Consider the following 23,652-nt stretch of genomic DNA (forward strand, 5'->3'; position numbering starts at 1 on the left):
ATCTTCTTTTGAAGCACCATCACCGCAAGTTTGTCCATGGTGGAATTGAGATGACCCTGTCCTTCGCCCGTGATGAATTCTGGCCGCTGAATGGCCGGAAAGCAGTGCAGCAGAGCAAATCCGCAACCCATCCAGCAACCGATTGGTCAACTTCCGATCGCCCGTGTTACCGCCAACGAAGCCTTCACCTGCACCGGCGTTGATTATTGTGGTCCCATTTTCCTCAAGCCAACACGTCGCAAAGCAGCTGCCCGCAAATCCTACATTTGCATTTTCGTTTGTATGAGCACAAAGGCGGTCCACCTGGAGCTCGTGAGTGACCTGAGTACAGCCGCATTCCTGATGGCACTTGATTGGTTCGTTTGGAGGAGGAATAAGCCCCAGCACTTGTATTCAGACAACGGCACAAACTTCATCGGGGTGAAAAATGAATTGCACGCCCTGTACACTATGCTCCAACCCGGTCCCGACAACAACAAGATCGTCAAACGCCTTGCCGAAGACAGCATCCAGTGGCACTTGATCCCTCCTCGTGCTCCTAACTTCGGTGGCCTCTGGGAGGCGGCAGTGAAGGTTGCCAAAACTCACCTCGTTCTTCAACTCGGCTCTTCTTTGCTGTCCTTCGAAGAGATGTCCACGGTGCTGATTAAAATCGAAGGGTGCATGAACTCTCGTCCGCTGTTGCCGCTTTCGAGCAACCCGAATGATCTAGCCGCCCTCACCCCAGCGCATTTCTTGGTGAGAAATATGATCCGCCCTCTTCCTGAAGCAGACATCCGAAATGTTCCGTTCAACCGGCTTAGCCAGTACCAAAAGCTTCAGAAGCACTCGCAAGTTTTTTGGCACCGTTGGCGAAATGAATATTTGAAGGAGTTGAACCTACAGTACCGGACCAACCCGAAGCGTTACCAGCTCAGCATCGGTGACGTCGTCATCGTGAAAGATGATTCTCTTCCTCCTGCCCGCTGGCCACTGGCCTGCATCCTTGAGCTTCACCCCGGAGCTGACGGAGTTACCCGTGTGGTTAGCCTTCGAACCTCAACTGGAATTCTGAAGAGGGCAGTCTGCAAAATTTGCCCTTTGGAGTGTGCCTTAGAAGAATAAGATTTGCAATGAATTGGTAAGCAACAAAACATTTGTTTGAAATTAGTAAATTAACTTTTGATTTAGTCTAATTTGTTTCGCAAATCATTTGCGAAGGTGGCCGGTATTATGATAGGTAATAAACTGAATAACTACTGTAGTTAGAAACGGCACAATGAAATATTTCAGTAGCATAGCACTTTTCGCTATGTTTCGCTCTTCCTTCGCATTGACAGCTAGAAATGTCATGTTCATTTTGAATAAAAAACACAAAGTAAAAAGGCTGAAAGGGAGTGCAAGCGACTTTTCTTCTATCCGCGAGAAGTTCGAGTTTTTTCCCTGTTGTAGCTCCGGATTTGTTTTATTTCATTCGGTCTGGACCGTGCTGCGTCCGTCGGAATCGTTGCTGGATGCACCCCAAATTGTGCGAATTGCCCCTGGAAAGAGAACTTACCTGCGAGGTGTTCTTACCTGGTGCCATCGTCCGTTCTGTTCGTCTCCTTCGCCAAAGTTCCATTGTCCTCGTCGGTTCTGCATCTGAAAAGGAACTAAAAAAGGAAAGCTGACCCGTCCCGTTGAAGCCCTTCCCGTATAGCCAGCGCCGGTGAGTCACCCATACCCCAACAACACCAATTTAAAGTTGACAAATTTTTGCGCGTTCCAGACTTTACACGTCGTTTTGTATCAACGAAATGAATCAAGGAGATCAAGTCCACAGTATCTACACCAGTGCTGATAAAAAATCATTCCTTCTACACTCAGCTTAGCTGAAAATGAAGGCAACCTTAACAGATAGACCAACTACCTGCGTGAATTTGAATTTTGACATAAACACATTCTCTTCATCAAGGCAACTTCTGAGTATCGAAGTCAACATTGGTTTTTGTTCATTCGTGTTGTTGTCAATATCAATATTCATCTTCATCTTCATCTTGCTGGCGATGATTTTGAGGATCAAATGCAAAATGATTTTTTTTCATATTGCGCAAGTTGAAGAACGTGTTGTGTTGGTTTTTATACACTGATTGATGGAAAATTATTGCCTCATGCTGAATTGATGATAATACCGAGGTGGCTGTGGAGTCGACAATATTGCTCAAAATGAATTTGATTATTTTGCTTTTGAGGATCGCTTCTGATTTTGACTATTTTGGGTTGGATCATCAAGCAGTGGTGGCGTATTCATTGATGTATAATGAACTCATTTGTTTGTTTCGCTCGTACTTCACAGCGAAAATATTCAAACGAACGCAATTCATCTACACTGATAAAAACAGACACTGATCTACACTGACATAAAGGCTGCGTTCGATACTGTTGATTACGATATCCTGTTAGCCAAGCTGGAGCGGTTAGGAGCATCTTGGAGGATTTGTAGGTGGCTGAGATCATATTTAACTGATCGTCAATTGTTTGTGAACATTGGATCAGCCGCATCGGCACCATTCACCACCTGGATGCGGAAAACCACAAGGGAGCAACTTGGGACCGGTGTTGTTCGCGTTATTCTTCAATGATGTGTCCCACGTCCTTGAAAACTGCTGCTTAATGTTCTACGCAGATGATTTGAAAATCTACTTAGTTGTACCATAGAGATAACTCTAAGACCAGAAGGTCCCGAAGAAACGTGCTCAACTTTTTGGCTCAGCTCTGGTACTATCTTCGGTCCCAAGCTAATCGATTCACCCCTCGAGACTTAGGAAAATCCAATAACCCCTCATTTTATCTGTCAAACTTTCATAGTGAATCAAAACAAACATTGTGTAGTACTAGAAGTTTGACTAGAATGGGGTACGTTAATCGATTTGCTTGGGACCAATAGGCTAGTCAAGTAGTGAACCAATTTAAAATCGTTAGTTTCGTATTGATTGTTTGTTGTACGGAGTAGAGAGGGTCTAGTATAAGAGAGGAGCGGATTCAAAATAAACTGCCGTGGCAACCTATGTCTAGGCGATTTCTAGCAACACTGCTAATGCAATCAAGATAGGATCTGCTCGATTGGCTCTGGCTTTGACAGTTCGTTTGGCTCAAAATCAGCCAATTCGCTCCTCTTTTATACTAAACCCTCTCTAGTAGCAGTGATGACTGTTGTCAATTGCAACAACAGCTAGATTTTTTGTCAGTTGGTGTGTCTTCCTTGTGCGATTATAGATAATTTTGATCAATGATATGTTGGTAATTATGATTTTGAAAAAAAATGTGCTCTGTTGAGCTAAGACTGTTACCCTATTTGGAGTGCTGGGTATAAGGGTATTCAAAACTGTCTAAACATGGACTCTGCATGGGAAAGAACCAAATTAGCTCTCTAATATTTTAAAATAGTCTTAATGCCTTGCCTAAGGTTTGTATAAACACTAGCATTCATTTTATTGACATTCCATGCTGATGACGTTTCAAAATATCCCTCTTAAACTGCACCTTTTCGTCATAATCGAAGATTGCTCATTCAAAAAACGGCTAATAAATCAACCCCGCCTCAATGTACCGCCCCTTTCCTCCGAATCGATTAGGGCTCCTATTCATCTGTGTCCCCTTTTTCTCCCCCATAGGTGAAAGAGAACCTATTATTACCGTATGGAAATCACACGCTGGTGTCGGTGACATTGCCACCACCAGCCACTTCCTCGTCATCGTATTCATCATCAGCATCATCACCATCGCCATCATCGTCGCCGTCGTCTTCGCCATCAACGTCCTCCACCGCGTCGCCACCGCCATCGGTGACGACGTTCAGTACCATCACCACCGCCGCCGCCGACTGGGAACTGGGGATGGGGCTGAGTTTCGCCGAACCAACCAACCCGCCCTGCCCGTGGACCTGCGAGCTGACAAACGACGCCGGATACGTCGTCTACTCGGCACTCGGGTCTTTCTACATCCCGATGTTCGTGATGTTGTTCTTCTACTGGCGCATCTACCGGGCCGCCGAGCGGACCACACGTGCCATCAATCAGGGATTCAGGACCACCAAAGGTAAGTGCCAACCCCTATTTTCGTTTTCTGCGATGATGGGATCCACCTGATTCCGAGAAATGCCATTTATTTACGGGGGATGTTTTTTTTAATTCCCTGAGCAGTGTTGCCGTTCCCTACCAAAAAAGCGTCGTCCACTGCGAACCGCCAATCTGGCAACACTGCATTGCCCCTAAATCATAACTCATTTTTTTTTTATCAATATTCCCAACGTCTTTTCGGTGATAAATTCACACAGTGCCCTGCCACTTCTCATGTTCTCTAACCTCATCGTAATGAGAGTTTGCCATCCCAAACAATTTGCTAACCAACAACATCAACAAAAACCACAACAACAACAACTACGAATACAGGCATCACTGATTTAATAAAATTCCTTTCCGAGAGATTGATGGCTTGATCCTAACCTCATTCCACGTCCCTTGTCTCGATGCCTTCGCCAAGAAAGTATTTACATCATTTTTCTGTACCTTGCCTTTGCATCCATACGCTCTCCATACTTACCTTCTATCCCACTACTGATGTATGTTTGTGTTCCGTCCGGTGGAGGACCTTTTTCCCTGTCTCTCTCTCTTTTTCTGTGCTTGGGTCCCTTGTAATCTTAACGCCACGATAAGCATGGTTCCGTAGAACCCCTTTTCCCCCTTTATTCCTCGAACTTTCCGAAGAATCCGCTGGAAAAAGGTCCCATACACGCATATCAAACATCGATCCTAATCATGTGTAATAATTTAAACTTGCTTCGAACGGGAGAGAAAAAGAAACCGATTCAAATCGTCCATCACAAACACATTTTCCGACACAGACATTCTACATAAACTCGAAACCAAAAAAAAAAAAATTTGATCGTTGCGTTTCCGTTCCGGGTGCGACTACGACGGCCGAACTCAAAAATTTGCAACGCCTGCTTCGATTCGTTTAAAAAAACTGTGAAAATACCAACGATAGAAGGAGACGTCAAAAGTTCACCACTCACTCACTGGTGGGCCTTTTGATGTTTTAAAGAAGCCAACACAAATAGTAAACAAACGCCACTGATGCGCGATGGAGGCCGTTTAAAGTTTGGGATTCAAGAAATGGGGCGAAGAAAAAAAAAGGGGGGAAAGGGTTGATTTCCTTTTTGGGCGTTCGAAGGGATGATAGCGTTAATCCACTTTGGCGCTGACTTTTGATGGTGCGTTATCTCCGAAGCCGTGTGACTGGCTGTGATTGGATTTTCGGGGGAAATTTGGTTTGTAGCGTTCGTTCGATTTTTATCATCCGTTTTTTTGCATGTCTATGTCTCTCTTTCGGCGGTGTGGAACGACAATTTTTCGATGAGACTGCCACTTATTTGGAAGAATTTTTGGATTCTGCAACTTTTTGGGAATGATGCTTGGTTTATGAAATGTTAAAGGAGCGGTTTTTAGCAGAATTTTATGAACTTTCTTAAAGCGCTCTGATTTTCATATAGACGATGCAACAACATATTATGATCTTTCCCTAGAAGATCAAAGGAGAATCTTTAGAAGTCCTTTGGACATTTTCCAAAAGTACTTTAGGACATCTTCAGAAATATTCTGTACTCCCTGTAGAAGTCCTGTAAGTAACTAAGTATGTATGACTTCTAGTATAAGTCCATAAAACTTCTGGAGGAAGTCCATAAGACTGCTGAAGGAAGTTTATAAGACTTCTAGGGGAAGTCCAGCAAGACTTTTGAAGAAGGTTCAAAGCATCTTATGGGCATTCTCCAGAAGTTCTACGAGCTTTCTACAGAATTTCAATGAACTGTCTACAGAAGTACAATGAACTTTCTCCAGAACTTCTATTGTCTTTCTCCTGAAGTTGAGCGATCTTCATCCAGGAGTTTTCTGGTCCGTTTTGAACTTCCTCTGGAACTTCCTATGGAATTTACTATGGGCTCCCTCGGAACATTCTATGGACTTCATCTGAAATTTCATATACACTTCCTCTGCAACTGTGAATGGATATGCTGTGGAACTTTCTATGGACTCTTCTGGGACTTTCTCTAGAATTTCCTATCTCCGGAACTGAATATAAATTTTCACATGAACTTCCTATGGAATTCCCCTGGAACTTCATTTGGACCGAGGAGAGTGAAACATCTGAATCTCAATTCTAGATGCTTAACAAATCTCACACTAGTGAATCAATCTTCGAACAATCTTCTTTCATTTCTCGAATCTACTTGCATCGCGCATAATCTTTTTGCAGGAATCTTCTTTACGCTTACGTGCAGCTAATCACAGAAAAATACAGCTTTTCCTGCAGCCACCACCCTTGATTTGGACTTCCTTTGAAACTTCCCTTGGACTCCTATGGTACTTTGTATGGACTTTTTCTGGAACTTCCTCTGAAACTTTCTATGAACTTCCCATACATTTTTCTAAGACTTCATAAGGACTCTTTCAGGAACTTCCTGTTGACATTTTCTGGAACTATCAGTTGACTTCCTCCAAAACCGCCCAGAATTATTCAGGAACTTAATGTGGACTTCCCCAGGAACTAAATATGGGCTTCGTCTGAAAACTCCTCAAGACATCGTCTGGAATTTCCTATGGACTTTTTCAGGAAATTCCAACGCGCCTCCTATGGAACTTCCTATGGACTTCTTCTAGAACTTTCGATAGACTTCCTTTGACAGTTTCTATGGACCTGCTCACTGAGGAGCTTCCTATAGACTTCCTAAGGACTTTCTCTGGAACTTGGACATCCGTTGGAACATCCTATGGACTTCCGCAAGAATTTCTTATGGACTTTCTCTGGAACTTCCAATGGACTTCTTCAGGAAATATCTATAAACTTATTGTGCAACTTCCTATAGACTTCTTCAAAACAGACAATTGACACCGTCTTCAACCAGAGGTTGTACAGACTGACCCAGTAGACCAGTAGAGAAATTTGCGGGTTGCGAAAAGTTCCACCAGCTGTAGCGGGAGTAAAACCCTCCCTCACTTCGTGCAACTCATAATAAAGGGTGATACGGTCAAAATTTGGTCAAGGGAAAACGCGTGTAAATCGGTTAAATCGTTTATTTAAAAAATCAAATTAAATTTCTTTTTCAAGTTCAATTAGTATAAAATTCAGGAAAAATATTCAATTTGGCTTCCGCTTTTCCAAATCCGAATTGCCGGGCCTTACGCTTGACCCCTGCCATCAGATTTTGTACAGCCACCTTGTCCACCTTCTTCGCCGCAGAAAGCCAGTTTGCCTTGAACTGCTGCTCGCCCTTAGCAGTTTTTTTGGTCTTCTTTAGGTTCCGCTTGACAATAGCCCAGTATTTCTCAATTGGGCGGAGCTCTGGCGTGTTGGGAGGGTTCTTGTCCTTGGGAACCACCTGCACGTTGTTGGCGGCGTACCACTCCATGGCCTTTTTACCGTAATGGCAAGATGCCAAATCCGGCCAAAACAGTACGGAACAACCGTGTTTCTTCAGGAAAGGCAGCAGACGTTTATTCAAACACTCTTTTACGTAAATTTCTTGGTTGACAGTCCCGGAAGCTATGAAAATGCTGCTTTTCAAGCCACAGGTACAGATGGCTTGCCAAACCAGATACTTCTTTGCGAACTTTGACAGTTTCATGTGCTTGAAAACATCTGCTACCTTTCCCCTTCCTTTTGCCGTATAAAACTCCTGTCCCGGAAGCTGCTTGTAGTCGGCTTTGACGTAGGTTTCGTCGTCCATTACCACGCAGTCAAACTTCGTCAGCATCGTCGTGTACAGCCTCCGGGATCGCACTTTGGCCGTCGTATTTTGTTTATCATCGCGATTTGGAGTCACTACCTTCTTGTAAGTCGATAGTCCGGCTCGTTTTTTGGCTCGATGCACGGTTGTAGACGATACACCCAGCTTATTTGCGGCATCTCGGAGAGAGAGGTTAGGGTTTTGCTTGAAACTACCGGCAACTCTCTTTGTCGTCTCAGCGGCTTCCGGTTTTCGATTTCCCCCCGATCCAGACTTCCTGGCTGTCGACAAACGTTCCCCAAACACTTTAATTACATTTGTAACGGTTGATTTGGCAACTTTTGGCGATTTTGCCAACTTTGCGTGCGAGTAGCTCGGATTTTCGCGATGCGCGAGCAAAATATTGATACGCTGCTCTTCTTGCTTGGACGGCATTTTGACAACTGAAGAGTGAATTCCAAAATCAAAATAGGAGCAACATTCTACACACACACACACCTTCAAAATGAGGGGTGTTCAGGTTTTTTAAATGCAAAATTGAAAGAAATACGTCAAGTTGATATTGACCAAATTTTGACCGTATCACCCTTTACGCTTGAACGATGATCGCACGACCACAAAGCCTTCATGGAATTCCTTAGGAACTTAATATGAACTTCCTCCACTACTTCCTATGGACTTCCTCTGCAACTACCTATGGACAACTTCTGAATCATCCTATGGACATCCTCTGGAACTTCGTATGGACTTCCTCCAGAAATGCTCTGGCAACTATCCAGAAGGTCTGTGGACTTTCTCTGAAACTGCCTAGAATTCTTCAGGAACCTCCTATGGACTTCACCAGGAACTTCCTATTGACATTTTCAGTGACTTTCTGTTGACTTCCTCTAAACTGCCTAGACTTCCTCAGGAACTGAATGTGAACTTTCTCAGGAACTAAATATGGACTTCATCTGGAAATTCTTAAACTCATATGAGCTTCCTATAGACTTCCTAAGGACTTTCTATGGAACTTCTTATGGACATACTCTGAACATAATAGGCAATTCCTCTGCTACTTCCAATGGATAGCCGTTGGAACTTCCTATGGACTTCATCGAGAATTTCCTATGGACTTTCTCTGGAACTTCCTATAGACTTCTTCAAAACAGACAATTGACACCGTCTTCAACTAGAGGCTGCACTGAACACTTAACACTAGACAGTGGACAACACACAACACCCAGTAGACGAAAAGATCCGCCGGCTGGAGCTGGAATCGATCCTTCACTTTGTTGCAACCACAACACCGCTAGTCATACAACAACGAAGCGCACAAGCAACTTCAGCAACTACCTATGGAATTCCTTTTACACTTTCCATGGACTTACTCTGCAACCTAATATGAACTTCTTCTGGAACTGCCTATCATCTTTCACCAAGACTTCCTAAGGACTCCTCCAGAAACTTCCTATGGACTTCATCAGGATATTCCTATTGAACCTTTCTGGAACGTTCAATGGGGTTTCTCTGAAACAATCTAGAATTCCTCAGGAACCTCCTATGGACTTCATCAGGAACTTCCTATTGACATTTTTTGGAACTTTCTATAGACTTCAGGAACTAAACATGGACTTTCTGTGGACATTCCAAAAGGCATCCTCTGGAACTTCATATGGACTTCTTCAGGAACTTTCTATGCGCCTCATATGAAACTTTCTCTGGAACTTCCTATGGATTTCTCTAGATCTTTTTATGGACTTCCTCTCCAACATACCATAAACTTTCTTTAGGGCTTCCTAAGGGCTTCCTCTGGAACTTTCAAAAGACTTCCTCTAAAACTTTCTATGAACTTCCTCAAGAACTTCATATAAACTTTCTAAAAATTTCCACAGGAACATCTTAAGGAAATACTCTGAAACTTAATAGGGAGTTCCTCTACACCTTTCTATGGACTTCCAGTGCAACTTCCTATGGACTTCCTCTAGAATTTTGTATGGAATTTCTCTGAAACTTTGTATCGATTTCTTCAGGATCTTTTTATGAACTTACTCTGGATTCTAATGTGGACTTTCTCCGCTATTTTCTATGGGCTTCTTCAGGACATCTCCTATGGACATCTTTTCAAACTTCCTATGGACTTCATCAGGATATTCTTATTGAAACATACTGGAACATGAGTTTTCTCTGAAACAGTCTAGAATTCCTCAGGAATCTCCTATTGACATTTTTTGGAACTTTCTATAGACTTCCTCTGAAACTCCCTAGACTTCATCAGGAACTAAATATGGACTTTCTTTGGAAATTCCCAAAGTGCATCCTCTGGAATTTCCTATGGACTTCTTCAGAAAGTTCATATGGATTAATCTAGACCTTTCTATGGACTTCCTCTCCAACATACCATAAGCTTCTTCTAGAGCTTTCTATGGGCGTCTTCTGGAACTTTCGAAAGACTTTCTCTGGAACTTTCTATGAACTTCCTCAAGAACTTCATATGAACTTTCTGAAAATTTACACAGGAACATCTTAAGAAAATACTATTAAATATGAAATAGGAAGTTCCTCTGCACCTTTCTATGGACTGCTTGTACAACTTCATATGGACTTCCTCTAGAATTTCGTATGGAATTTCTCTGGAACTTTCTATGGATTTCTTCAGTTCAGAATCTGGATCTTAATGTGGAATTTCTCCGCTACTTTCTATGGGCTTCTGCAGGACATCTCCTATGAACATCTTTTCAAACTTCCTATGGACTTCATCAGGATATTCATATTGAAACATGCTGGAACATTTGTTTTCTCTAGTTCTAGAATTCCTCAGGAACCTCCTATTGACATTTTTTGGATCTTTCTATAGACTTCCTTTGAAAGCTGCCTAGACTTCATCAGGAACTAAATATGAACTTTCTCTGGAAATTCCCAAAGTGCATCCTCTGGAATTTCCTATGGACTTCTTCAGGAACTTCCTATGCGCCTTCTATGAAACTTCCTCTTGTACTTTCTATGGATTTCTCTAGTTCTTTGTATGGAATTCCTCTCCAATATACCATAAACTTCCTCTAGGGTTTCCTAAGAGCTTCCGCTGGAACTTTCTATGAACTTCCTCAAGAACTTCATATGAACTTTCTGAACATTTACATAGGAACAGAAATACTCTGAAACTTTATAGGAAGTTCCTCTGCAACTTCCTATGGACTTCCTCTAGAATTTCGTATGGAATTTCTCTGGAACTTTCTATGGATTTCTTCAGAATCTTTCTTTGAACTTACTCTGGATCCTAATGTGGACTTTTTCCGCTACTTTCTATGGGCTTCTTCAGGACATCTCCTATGAACATCTTTTCAAGCATCCTATGAATATCCTCTAGAGCTTCATGTTGACTTGCTCTAGAACTTCCTATGAACTTCCTCTGGAACTTTCAGAATTGCGATAAACTTCCTCTAGAAGTGCTCTGGACATTCTCCAGATAGTCTGTGGACTTCCTCATGATGTCGTTCATAATTGCTCCAGAAGTCGTATGGAATTTCTCCAGAAATCCTTTGAACTTATTCCAGAATTCCTCTGAACTTCCACAGATCTTCTAAAGAACTTCTAGGAAAAGTTCCGGAGGATCTTGAAGGAAGTTTCGGAAGAACTTCTAGGAAGTTCCTAGGGAAGTTTGAGGATGTTTTAGATGAACTATAAAGAAGATCCAATGAACTTTAAGTAAGTACCGGGGATCTTTAGAGAAGATCCAATGAACTTTAAAGAAGTTGCGGGGAACTTTAAAGCATTTGCTGGGGAACTTTAAGGAAGTTCCGGGGGAACTTTAAGGAAGTTCCGGGGGAACTTTAAGAAAGTTCCGGAGGAACTTCAAGGAATGTTCCGGGGAACTATAAGATGATTCAGGAAATTTCAAAGAACAGTTCCAGGGGAACATTGTGGAAAAGCTCCGGAGGAACTTCAAGGAAAACGTCTGGAGAACTTTTAGGAAAATATCCGGGAAATTGAAGGAAGTTCTGGGGGAACTTGAAGGAAGTTTCGGAAGAACTTCCAGGAAGTTCCTGAGGAACTATGAGGATGTTCTTGATGAACTTTAACGAAGTTTTGGGGAACTTTAGAGAAGCTCCAATGAACTTTAAACTCCAGCAGAACTTCAAGGAAAAAGTCCGGGGGAGCTTTAAAGACACGTTCCGAAGAAACACAGGAAGAACAAGTTCCGAGGAATTAAAGGAAACTCGGGGGGATAATAGTTCTGAAGAATTATAAATCCAAATTCCGGAAGAACTTTAACCCATAACGCCCAGTTCATACCGTTTTTTTTTCTCTAATCATGTCCTAACAGATATTGGGAAGGTAAATTATGTTTTCAATATCACTAGAACGATCCTTGAAATATCCTTAAAATCTTGTTTTCAAATAATGTGAGAATTATTCTCGCGTTACTCCTCGAAAAATCGCGCATTTTCCGGAGGTCAAAAACAATATGTTAAGGAAGTTCTGGGGGAACTTTATTGAAGTTTCAAGGAACTACATGGGAAATCTCCGAAGGAACTTTAGAGAAAAGTTCCGGGGGAACTTGAACGAAGGAAGTTTCTGGGGAACTTGGAGGATATTCTAAATGAACTTCTATGGGGAAGTTCCGGGGAACTTTAGAGAGGATCGAAGGAACTTTAAGGAAGTAACTGACAACTTTAACGAAGTTCCGGGGAAATTCAAGCAAATATTCCAGGGGAAATTCCTGGAAAAATTCCGGAGGAACTTTAAGGAAAAGTTCTGCCAGAAATTCTAAGAAAAAAACCTGCTGAACTTCAAGGAGAAGTTCCGAGGAACTTGAAGGACAAGTTCCGAGGAAACTTGAAAGACAAGCTCCGACAATACTTGAGGGACAAATTCCGAGGACTTGCAGGAAGTTTTGGGGGAACTTTATTGAAGTTTCAAAGAACTTCATGGAAAATCTCCGGAGGAATTTTAGACAAAAGTTCCGGGGGAACTTGAACGATGTTTTGCAAGAACTTCTAGGAAGTTCCTGGGGAACTTGGAGGATATTCCAAATGAACTTTAAGGTAGTTCCGTGGAATTTCAGAGAGGATCGAAGGAACTTTAAGGAAGTTACTGAGAACTTTAACGAAGTTTCGGGAAAATTCAAGCAAATATTCCAGGGGTAATTCCTGGAAAAATTCCGGAGGAACTTTAAGGAAGAGTTCCGCCAGAAATTCTAAGAAAAACACCAGCTGAACTTCAAGGAGAAGTTCCGAGGAACTTGAAGGACAAGTTCCGAGGAAATTTGAAAGACAAGCTCCGACAATACTTGAAGGACAAATTCCGAGGACTTGCAGGAAGTTCTGGGGGAACTTTATTGAAGTTTCAAAGAGCTTCATGGAAAATCTCCGGAGGAATTTCAGACAAAAGTTCCGGGGGAACTTGAAGGATGTTTTGGAAGAACTTCTAGGAAGTTCCTGGGGAACTTGGAGGATATTCTAAATGAAATTTAAGGAAGTTCCGGGGAACTTTAGCGAAGATCGAAGGAACTTTAAGGAAGTTACTGAGAGCTTTAACGAAGTTCCGGGACAATTCAAGCAAATATTCCAGGGGAAATTCCTGGAAAAATTCCGGAGGAACTTTAAGGAAAAGTTCCGCTAGAAATTCTAAGAAAAACACCAGCAGAACTTCAAGGAAAAAGTTCGAAGGAACTTGAAGGACAAGTTCCGAGGAAACTTGAAAGACAAGCTCCCCGACAAAACTTGAAGGACAAATTCCGCGGACTTGCAGGAAGTTCTGGGGGAACTTTAGGAAAGTTCCCAAAAACTTTTAAGGCTTTCGGGGGAACTTCTAGGAAAAGTTCGTAAGAATTGATAATAGAAGTTGAAAAGTTCGTAAGAATTGATAATAGAAGTTCCGGGGAACTTTAGAGAAGATCGAAGGAACTTTAAGGAAGTTACTGAGAACTTTAACGAAGTTCCGGGAAAATTCAAGGAAATATTTCAGGGGAAATTCCTGGAAAAATTCCGGAGGAACTTTAAGGAAAAGTTCCGCCAGAAATTCTAAGAAAAACACCAGCTGAACTTCAAGGAAAAATTTCGGAGGAACTTGAAGGACAAGTTCCGAGGAAACTCGAAAGACAAGCTCCCCGACAAAACTTGAATGACAAACTCCGAGGACTTGCAGGAACTTAAGGAAAGTTTTTGGGGAGCATTAAGGAAATTCCGGAGGAACTTTATGGAAGTTCCCAGAAACTTTTAAGGCTTTCGGGGGAACTTCTAGGAAAAGTTCGTAAGAATTGATAATAGAAGCTCCGCGATAACTTTAAGGAAGCTCTGGGGAACATGAAGGAAGTTCCGGGAAACTTCAAGGAAAGTTTACAAGGGAGCTCTAACGAAAAGTTCCGGGGGAAGTTCATGGAAAGGGGAAGAACTTCTAGAAAGTTCCTGGGGAAATTCGAGGATGTTCTGGATGAACTTTAAGAGAAGATCCAATGAACTTTAAAGAAGTCACAGGAAAAATTCTGGGAAATGTTCCAGGAGAGCTTCAAGGAAAAGTTTCAGGGGAACTATGACGAAAAAATCCAGCGGAACTTTTAAGGAAATCTCCAGCAGTACTTCATGGAAGAAGTCTGGGAAACTTCAAGGACAAGTTCCAAGAAAACTTGAAGGACAAGTTCCGGGGACTTGCAAGAAGCTGTGGGGGATCAGTTTTTCTTCTTCTTCTTCTTCTTCTTCTTCTTCGCATTTCAAGCTTATTGCATATCGCATATTAGCTTATTGCGTGCTCTCAACTTAGTGTTCTAGATGCCCTTCCACAGTTATTAATTGAGAGCTTTCGATGCCTGTACCATTTTTGCATTGGTATAATTGTGTGGCAAGTCCATATCATACTTCTATCCCAGGGAAGTTGAGAAATTTTCCAACCCGAAAAATTCCTAGACCGGACCGGGAATCGAACCCAGCCACCTCCAGCATGGTCTTGCTTTGTAGCTGCGCCTTTACCGACTGAGCTAAGGGGGGCCCCCTTAAAGCAGTTTTGTGGGGAGCGTTAAACAGGTTCCACATGAACTTTAAGGCCGTTCCCTGGGAACTTTAAGGTGGTACCCAAGAACTTTGATGGATTTCCGGGGAACTTCTAGGAAAATAATTGCAAATGAAAGTTCCGCGAGGACTTTAAGGAATTTCCAGGGAACTTCAAGGAAAGGTTCCACAGGAGCTTTAATGAAAAGTTCCAGGGGAACTTCATGGAAAAGCTTCGAAGGAACTTCAAGGAAAATTTCCGGGGGAACTTGAAGGACGAGTTCCAAGGAAGCTTGCAGGCAGCACTGGGGGAATTTTAAGAAAGTTTTTGGGGGAGCTTTAAGGAGTTTGCGGAGGAACTTTAAGGAGCTTTGGAACTTTGAAGTTCTGAAGAATTGCAAGTAAAAGCTCCGGGAGAATTTTAAGGAAGTTCCGGGGGAACTTTAAGGGAAAGGATCTGGCTGAACTTCATGGAAAAAATTCCCGGGGAACTTCAAGGAAACAATCCGGGGGAACTTGAAGGAAACTCTGGGGGAACTTTTAGGAAACTCCGGGGGAACTTCAAGGCTATTTTTCGAGGGTACTCCAAGAAAAATTCCCGGGGAAATTCAAAGAAACAATCCGGGGAACTTGAAGGAAACTCTGGGGGAACTTTTAGGAAGTTTTAGGGGAAATTGAAGGAAACTCCGGGGGAGCTTCAAGGCTATTTTTCGGGGGTACTCCAAGAAAAAGTTCCGGGGGAACTTGAAGGAAGTTCCGGAGAATTTGAAAGAAGTTCTTGCGGAACATAAAGGATGTTGCCGGGGAACTTGAAGGAAGTTCCGGGAGTGCTTTGAGGAAGTTCAGGGGGAACATTAAGGAAGTTCAAGGGGAACTTTAAGAAAGTTCCGTGGGATCTTCCTGGAGAACTTGAAGGAAGTTCCGGGGGAACTTGAACGATGTTCCAAGGGAACTTGATGGAAGTGTTGGGTAAACTTTATGAATATTCCGTGGGAAATTGAAGATAGTTTGGGGGAGATCTTATTGTTTACTTCTAACGAGAAACTGGGCAAAATTTCATTAATTTCGGTCAAGAATGAAAAAAGTTACGTAAGTTTGAAAGTGTCGTAATCATTATCGACTCACCCTTCAATAGTGATATTCCGAAATTTTCAGATAGATCAAGCAAACTTCAGAAACCAGCTGAGCAATCTGGTATTTGACAGAATAGCTGGTAGATGTGATTTGAATTGATGAACATTGAACATAGATTGAATGATTGAATAGATCTTCAGAATGGTCAATCTGATCAAGCTGAAGTCTTGAACAAATATTTTGAGGAATTTTTGGAGATCTAGGAAGTTAATATGCACACTAGCGTCACGTAGTATGAGAGATCTGATCTAATGTGACCACCTGAACAACTTTGCTGAAGACAGTAACCTTCTATATGGTCAGGATCTTGAGATACATAATATACAGGAAGTTCATGTGCACACTATTGCCGCGTAGTGTGAGAGTTCTAAACTAATATGGCCACCATTCAAAAGGACTTGGTCATCTGAACAACTTAGCAGAAGACAGCAACTTTCTAAATGGCCAGGATCAACAGATATTCTCTGTTGGACCCAAATTCCATATAATATAGCGCCCGTCATAAGTAATATGAAAGTGAAGCGCCTCTAGTGGCGTAGTTTTCAATTTAACCTGAATCGGATGGCAGAGGAATTGTTGGTCTATCCCAGTACAACAACTTTGTCCAAGACTGTATAGCTTTATATATTGAAAGAAATGAGATAATCGACCACAGGCCCTATTAGTGAAAATCCCATATGGAATCCTGACCGTACGAGTAGAATTCACAATGTTCTCAAGTTTGTCTTAGTCCTAGATGTAAGTGTGCATAACAATTTGTTAGTTACGGCTGTCCTTATGTATGGTTCCAGGGTAGTTCTAGTTCACTTTGGTCATTTAGTGGCAAGTCCTAAATCGACAATCATAGTGCATGTTACTTCACATTCCTCTGGTGATAGAATTTACAATTTCCTATTTCTCACCTGTAGCGTAGATATGGGCGATCTACTTCATGACGGAAATGTTAGCTTCATTTAGTCTATTCGAATGCAGCACTGCTGACCAGAATTTAGTTTTAATTCACTACCGTTCACTCTAGTTTAGTAGACAGTTTGTAGCTCATTTTACAGTGCTAATTATTACTAGGTAGGCAATTAAATATAATAAATAGCCATATGAAGCACGATATATTTAGTGCAATGACGAATCCACTTTTAACACGAAGCTCGTCTTTTGTTTACTCAGTTTGTTTTTGTTATTCTACTCACCGGACCGTGACAGTTTACCTGACACTCTTTGTCACTTCTTCCGTTATCGGTTCCGCCACTGAAGAGCGCTGCGTGCGATGCTGTCAGTGCCAAGGTGTGTTGTTATTGAAGGTGATCGCGCTGGCCTAATGGGTTAGGCGATTTTTTATCACTACACACAGAGATTATTTTACTGGGGTCAGTAATTTTTTACTGGGTTTTCAAACAGCTGAAAAAGTCAGTAAACTGAAAATAACGGTCACACGTAATGCAACGAACAATTTTAACATATTTTATTTTTATCATCAAATAAATGTAATAAGAACACAGTCTGTATAAATTTCAAGAAAAAATCACTTTTATACAATTTTTTACAATTTTTTTAAGTTTACTGACTTTTTCAGCTGTTCAAAAACCCAGTAAAAAATTACCGAACAGGGAGGCCGTGATTTTGAGTGTAGGTTCGTGATGTTTTCAAAAAAAAATACCTGGCAACCCTGCTTGCCACTGTCATTGTGATCAGCTCTTTAGAAACCCGCAGATTTTCAGATTTTTCAATTTCTGCCAATTTTCAATTCCATTTTTTGGGCTCGATATCTGTTTTCCAAATCTGGTGCTACTTTGAGACTTGCCCAGATCGTCCCCGAGTTTCCGCTCAAGAAAAACACAAACAAGCCCGTCTGTCAAAATATTTTCCATTCTGCATTTTTCCCCTCTATCTTGTAAAAACACCGCACACGTGTTAGCTTTACCGTGCCAACCGAAGCGGAACATGATTGAACTTTATGGAGAGATGAGCGAGCAAACCGAATACGTACACCAAACAATCATTCCACGGAAAAATGTAAATTTTGCATATCGCGCATTCCGGCAACCCACATCCTCCTACTGCGTTATTTGTGTGCGAACCAGGCCAGATGTGCGTTTTTGCGCCATATTTTACCACCATCATCAGTCGGTGTGTGGCCGCAACCAACCGCCAACTGCAATGGTCATGACCATTATCAGAATCGTCATCATCCGCCCACCACACGTGCAGTGCGCGCACGTAGTAGGCGATGCGTCGGATCTGTCAATGGGAATCATTTTTCGGCTCAGAATGAATGGTTCCCATCCTACCAGCAGTGGCGCACCAGTTTCCGAACGATGAATGGTCTCATTCTCGGAATAAACGGGATAAACGCCGAGGGCGCCGTCGGTCGAGAGGTAAATCAATTTTCGGTCACACAATTTCGCAGAATGGATTACTTACTATACTATGCGTTGAACGATGGATTCAACAAATTGCTCATCTCGTTCACTTGTTGTCGTCAGTCACTGCTGCAGCAGTGCAAGTCGAACTCTCGAGCGAAAGGATAGAGGCGGCATTCTTAATTAAATCAAATAGATACATTTCAAACGCCCGACGACTCCGGCACACGTTCCGGCCCGAATGGGGCAATTGAAAGTTGATGCACGCATCGTCGTGACTCGGAGTGAGTGAGTGAAATGTAACTTTGACACAGACGGAAGCGATGTGCGCTCCAAACTGCTTCTCTAATGAATCTCTATTGAAATTGAATTGAATTTATATTCACTGCATGGACTCAGTTTGGGTGCACTTGAACGAGCGAGTCCTTTTGTCTGGCCAAAGCAAACTAGATTTGACTATATTCACCGCCTGCTTCGTGTGGACCAAAACCAATGGAGACGCATGGTACTACCCAGATTAAAGAAAGCTCAACTTCTCTACACAGAAAAACAAAACTACCCACCGCTTGGGTTTTTTAAACTCAAATTTGAGTTATTTGACCTATGCCCGTTTCATTTCCTCTCGCTATTGTTGTCAAAAATAGAACGAAAGATTCGACTCAACCGTCTAGTTCCGTACGAGAAGCCAAAATTGAGTAATATGCGATATACCCAAATTTGAGTTAATTGAACTTAATTTTGGGTAGAAAAAATTGAAAATAACTTAGCGATGGGTAATTTTTTTTGCCGTGCTTAAATGCAAACTACTTTGAGCCGGTTTACCCAAATTTGGCTTATCGTACGGAACATGGGAGATGAGTGAAAAGAACTTAATTTTGGGTTGTTTTGAATTTCTGTGTAACTTGATTAAAAATCTCTATCTGTGTGTTTATTCGGAAACGGTGCAAACCGGATCTTCAAAAGCGAATGAATATTTCCAGACCCTCCGGACTCATGTGAAAGCTGTTGACACTTGCAGTGCATCCGACGTAGTCGTTCTTTCTCAAACAATCTATACGTACCGAGCAGGGTCGATGCACAAGGATACTGACCGACCGACCGACCGCACCATCATCCTCATCGAGTTGATGATGATGGTCGGTCGGATCGTATGTGCCAATATGTGCGGCGGCCAGTCCAGTGTAAATTCGCATTTATTATCGATGTTCGGTTTCTAGGATCGTAAAGAACCCGAGAGCCCTCTCGATGAAAGGTTGAATGGCTCTGCTTGGTGCTGCAGACAGACATTTTATCGTCCCCCTCGATGTGGTTTAGGCGGCTATCTACCTACTCATTCACCCACACGTATCGGGCTGTGGCTGGTTGACTGAGTGAGGGTGAGGTTTAATGGACTCGGTCCCGAGGGTCGGCTTCAAAGCTCGACTCGGAAGGGTGGAAAGCGTGGGAAATTGATAAGATAATTGGTTTTGCGTCTTTTATGAGGTGCTTTAAAATTCATTAGACGGGAACTCAATAATGATTGATGGTGAATTTTTTGTCAGTGTCTTTCTCATCCTCTGGCACACTAGATGAAAGACCCCAGTTCCTCTCAAGTGCGATGATTGGATATTGGGAAAACACTGTGCTGTCAACTTTTTCTAGGCGTAAATTCAACTCACATCCGATCTAGAGGTCGGCGTTCAAGTGACTTAAATGATACATTACCGGGAAAAATGCTCATCCTAACCCTCGACAAAGTTCTCATCCCTTCCGGGTTCAAATCGCTACACAGACTCTCGTGGCTGCAGTTCCGTCCAAATTACCTCTTATCTAGGCCCTATTCGTTCATTAGATGAACAGAAGACAGAACAGCTGACAGCGGTGTTTGAGTTTTAGTCTAAAGTCAATAACCAAACAAAAACTATACCATTTGACCTCGCCTCTGACTGGAACTGCTCGAAGACATACCATCCACGGTGGCGGCTGCTACTAGTGCTGCTGCTACACCAACCATTCCATCGTCCATCATAGAATGTTGCAGGATTTTCTTGGCAAAATCCACCCGCAAGGTTCGTTTCTCGGAACGGAAATGTTGTACAGTACTTGTTCGCTAACTGGGCTGCTTTTTAACTGGGCGTTCGTTAACTGGGCTGTAGCCCAGTTAAAAGCAGTCATACACTGTACACAAACATCATCCTCTAATCGAATGAAGCCTCAGACCATTCAAAACAAAACACCGAAATCGCTTTTTCGAATGATAGCTGCAACCGGATGACCGTTGTTTTGAAATCAGATGATTTTCCTCTCGAATACAGGATGATACTTGTTATGAGAAGGGATAGGGCCTTCAGTTGAAATGCGTAATGCTCTCTGCAGAATGACTGTCATATTAAATGGAAATGCATATGGTATTGGTTCAGCTCCATCACGCAAATCATTCGAAACGATGATGTAAATAATTCTATCGAACGTTATTTGCTGATGTGAACTGATAAACGAGGTGGAAGCATATGCATCGCTATCAGAGCTGTTTCGAACAAAGGTAAAGCATGAAAACCAATGTTTGGCTATTTCGTGGTGGAGAAGGTTTTCTCCACCACGAAAATTTTCTGTATCCATAATGGAATGGCTTATTATGGCTATTCAGTATGGAATTGTAGATAATCAAATTATAAATCTAATTAAAAGCACTTGTATGCCACACTATTCTTGAATGTTTGTCCTCTGAGTGCCGTATGTTTTATAGCTAATTTTCAAACGAAAATCATCCTGTATTTGGATGACAGTCATATAGATGTTCATCATCTGACGACGAATTCAACCATAAGAAAATCATCCGAAATTCGAATGCATATTGTTAAAGGGCTCGAGCAATGCAATAATCATTCGAAGTATTGTGGGTGTTTTCGTTCAGTGTACGTCAAAAATAGACGTCACAATTAGTTTGACATTTCGTTGTCAAAACTGGTGAGAGGCATTCGAATGGAATATTAAGTGTTAATATCACTAAACTTTATTTATTTATTTTTTTCATTTCACGTTGAAATCAGGACTTTAATGCGTTTTTAGCGAAAGCTGCACTGCTACACTGTTTCAATTCAATGCGCATTACATTTTTGAACATCGATCAAACAATTCATCGAAGTTCCCCTCAGTGTTTTTTTTTTGACATTTGACAAGACAAGGAATTCGCTAACTGGACTGCGCTCTTAGCCCAGCCAGCGAACAAGTACTGTACTTGTTCCCGGGTCGTCTCAGGTTTCAAAAATCAAAATAAAAAGCTGTCATAATACCGGGTTGCCAAACAAGGCATTATACACAAGCAAACAAAAGTCAGTTCAATGACTTCTCGGCCCTGCCGGCACAGCTACGGCACACTGAGATAAACCGGTGGTAACTAACGATTTAAAATTGGCTCACTACTTGATTAGCCTATTGGTCCCGAGCAAACGATTGACGTACCCCATTCTAGTCGAAATTCTAGTACTGCACTATGTTTGTTTTGATTTGCTATGTAAGTTTGACAGATAAAATGAGGGCTTCGTGGATTTTCCTTCGTTTCGAGGGGTGCATCGATTAGCTTGGGACGGAAGATAGTACCAGAGCTGAGCCAATAAGTTGAACACGTTTCTTCGGGACCTTCTAGTCTTAGAGTTACCTCTATGGTTCTACCAACCGGCCAGCACTCGTGTTTTTTATCAGTTAACGTGGGGACAAAGGGTGGTCACTCTATAAACTTATTTTGCGCCAACATTTTTCTCAGTGTGCCGCGCTGTGCCGAGAGCGCCAGTCATCGGACTGACTTTGTTTGTGAATTTGGCTACGAAGTCCTCCAAGTTTGGTTGTATGCAGGAATGGTTGAAAGGTGCTGACTTTCTGTATCGGGATAGTGTCCATTGGCCGAAAAATGAACCGCTAGAGATGTCCTCGTCTGAGTTGATAAATGTCCATACCGAAGTGATTGCTGATGTTTCCGTGGATCCGATGTGTTATACCGTGGTTGAAGTTGAGTTGGTTGACCTTCTCGATATTGAGAGGTTCTCTGATTTCAATCGCTTGATTAGATCTACTGCGTACTATCTGAAAATGCGAAAGATTTTAGCACTGCCAAAGTGTAAAAAGCCTAGATGTTTGACAATCTCCGTGAACGACATGGATGAAGCTAAGAGTGCCTGGTACAGGAAGGTACAGTCGCTAATTTTCTGTGTAGAGTTGCGCAGTCTGAAGCAGACCGGATTCGTGAAAAGAAATAGTCGTTTGAAAACATATTCGCCGTTTCTGGAAAACGGAATCATCCGTATGCGAGGTCGTGTGCAGAATGATGGAAGGTCGTTTGAAGTGAACAATCCTATGATTCTTCCTGACAACCACCAGTTTCCAACTCTACTGATTCGTATGTACCATATCGCCAACGCACATCAAGGAATGGAGACCGTTGTTACTTATTTCAAGGAACGGCACCGTATCCTGAAGATTCGCTCCCAGGTAAAGAAGTACACGATGTCCTGTGTCAAGTGTCGTGAGCTTGGAGCAAAACCGACTGTTCCGCAAATGGGAAACCTACCACCGGAAAGAACAACCCCGTTCGTGTTCCCGTTTACATGTACGGGTATTGATTATTTTTACCGTTGTCTGTAAAAGTTGGTCGTCGTGTTGAAAAGAGGTGGGTAGTATTGTTCATGTGTATGACATCAAGAGCTGTACACCTTGAAGTCGTGCCATCTTTAGACACGGGCAGCTGCATAATGGCCATCCGCTGTTTCATGTCCATCCGTGGCTTACCACAGTGCATCATAATCGACAACGGTACCAACTTTACTGGTGCAGATGCTGAACTGAACTGGTGAGAACTCTGGATCAGCCGCAGATTGAAGATTCGCTGAGCGTCAGAGGTGTTAAGTGGAAGTTTATTCCACCTGGTGCTCCTCATTTCGGAGGTTGCTGGGAACGTTTAGTACGCTCTGTGAAGACTTCCCTTCGTGCAATGTTATGGAATAGACACCCTACGGACTTGGTGCTGCGTACTGCTTTATGCGAGGCAATGAACACCGTAAACAACAGACCTTTGACACACGTTCCGGATGACCCCCTGGACCCTGAACCGATAACACCAAACATGTTGCTGCTTGGCCGAAACAATTCAATCCAGTTCGACCATAACTTTGATGAACGAGATCTTAACTGCCGTGCTGCCTACAAGCATTCTCAGATTTACGCGGATCGTTTCTGGCGCAGGTGGATAGCCTCGTTCCGTCCGGAGTTGATCAGAAGCCGCAAGTGGCAGGACAGAAGGAATTACCACGATTATCACGTCGGTGATCTAGTGATAATAGTGGACGAATCGGTACACCGAGGAAGCTGACCGAAAGGAGTTGTAGAGAAGATCTACCAAGGACCGGATGGAAAGGTGAGAACGGTTGCAGTGTGGACATCAAAGTCGACCTACAAAAGCAAGGTTGTGCTGCTCCAGGCAATCAGC

At 42.5% G+C, this 23,652-nt stretch overlaps 1 protein-coding gene across 2 annotated transcripts in view; it reads left to right on the forward strand.

Moving 5' to 3' along the window:
• Positions 1–23,652, forward strand: part of Oamb (Octopamine receptor in mushroom bodies) — a 401,035-nt gene that overhangs the window by 267,834 nt on the left and 109,549 nt on the right. For both annotated transcript variants that reach the window (XM_065220322.1, XM_065220323.1), the window contains exon 6: positions 3,633–4,056. In XM_065220322.1, the coding sequence (XP_065076394.1) occupies positions 3,633–4,056 (424 nt within the window). The remainder of the gene's footprint in view (positions 1–3,632; positions 4,057–23,652) is intronic.

Source organism: Ochlerotatus camptorhynchus, unplaced genomic scaffold (assembly GCF_037179485.1).
Source record: "Ochlerotatus camptorhynchus isolate MF236.1 unplaced genomic scaffold, CSIRO-AGI_Acam_v1.1 ptg000124l, whole genome shotgun sequence".
Classification (NCBI taxonomy): Eukaryota; Metazoa; Arthropoda; class Insecta; order Diptera; family Culicidae; genus Ochlerotatus; species Ochlerotatus camptorhynchus.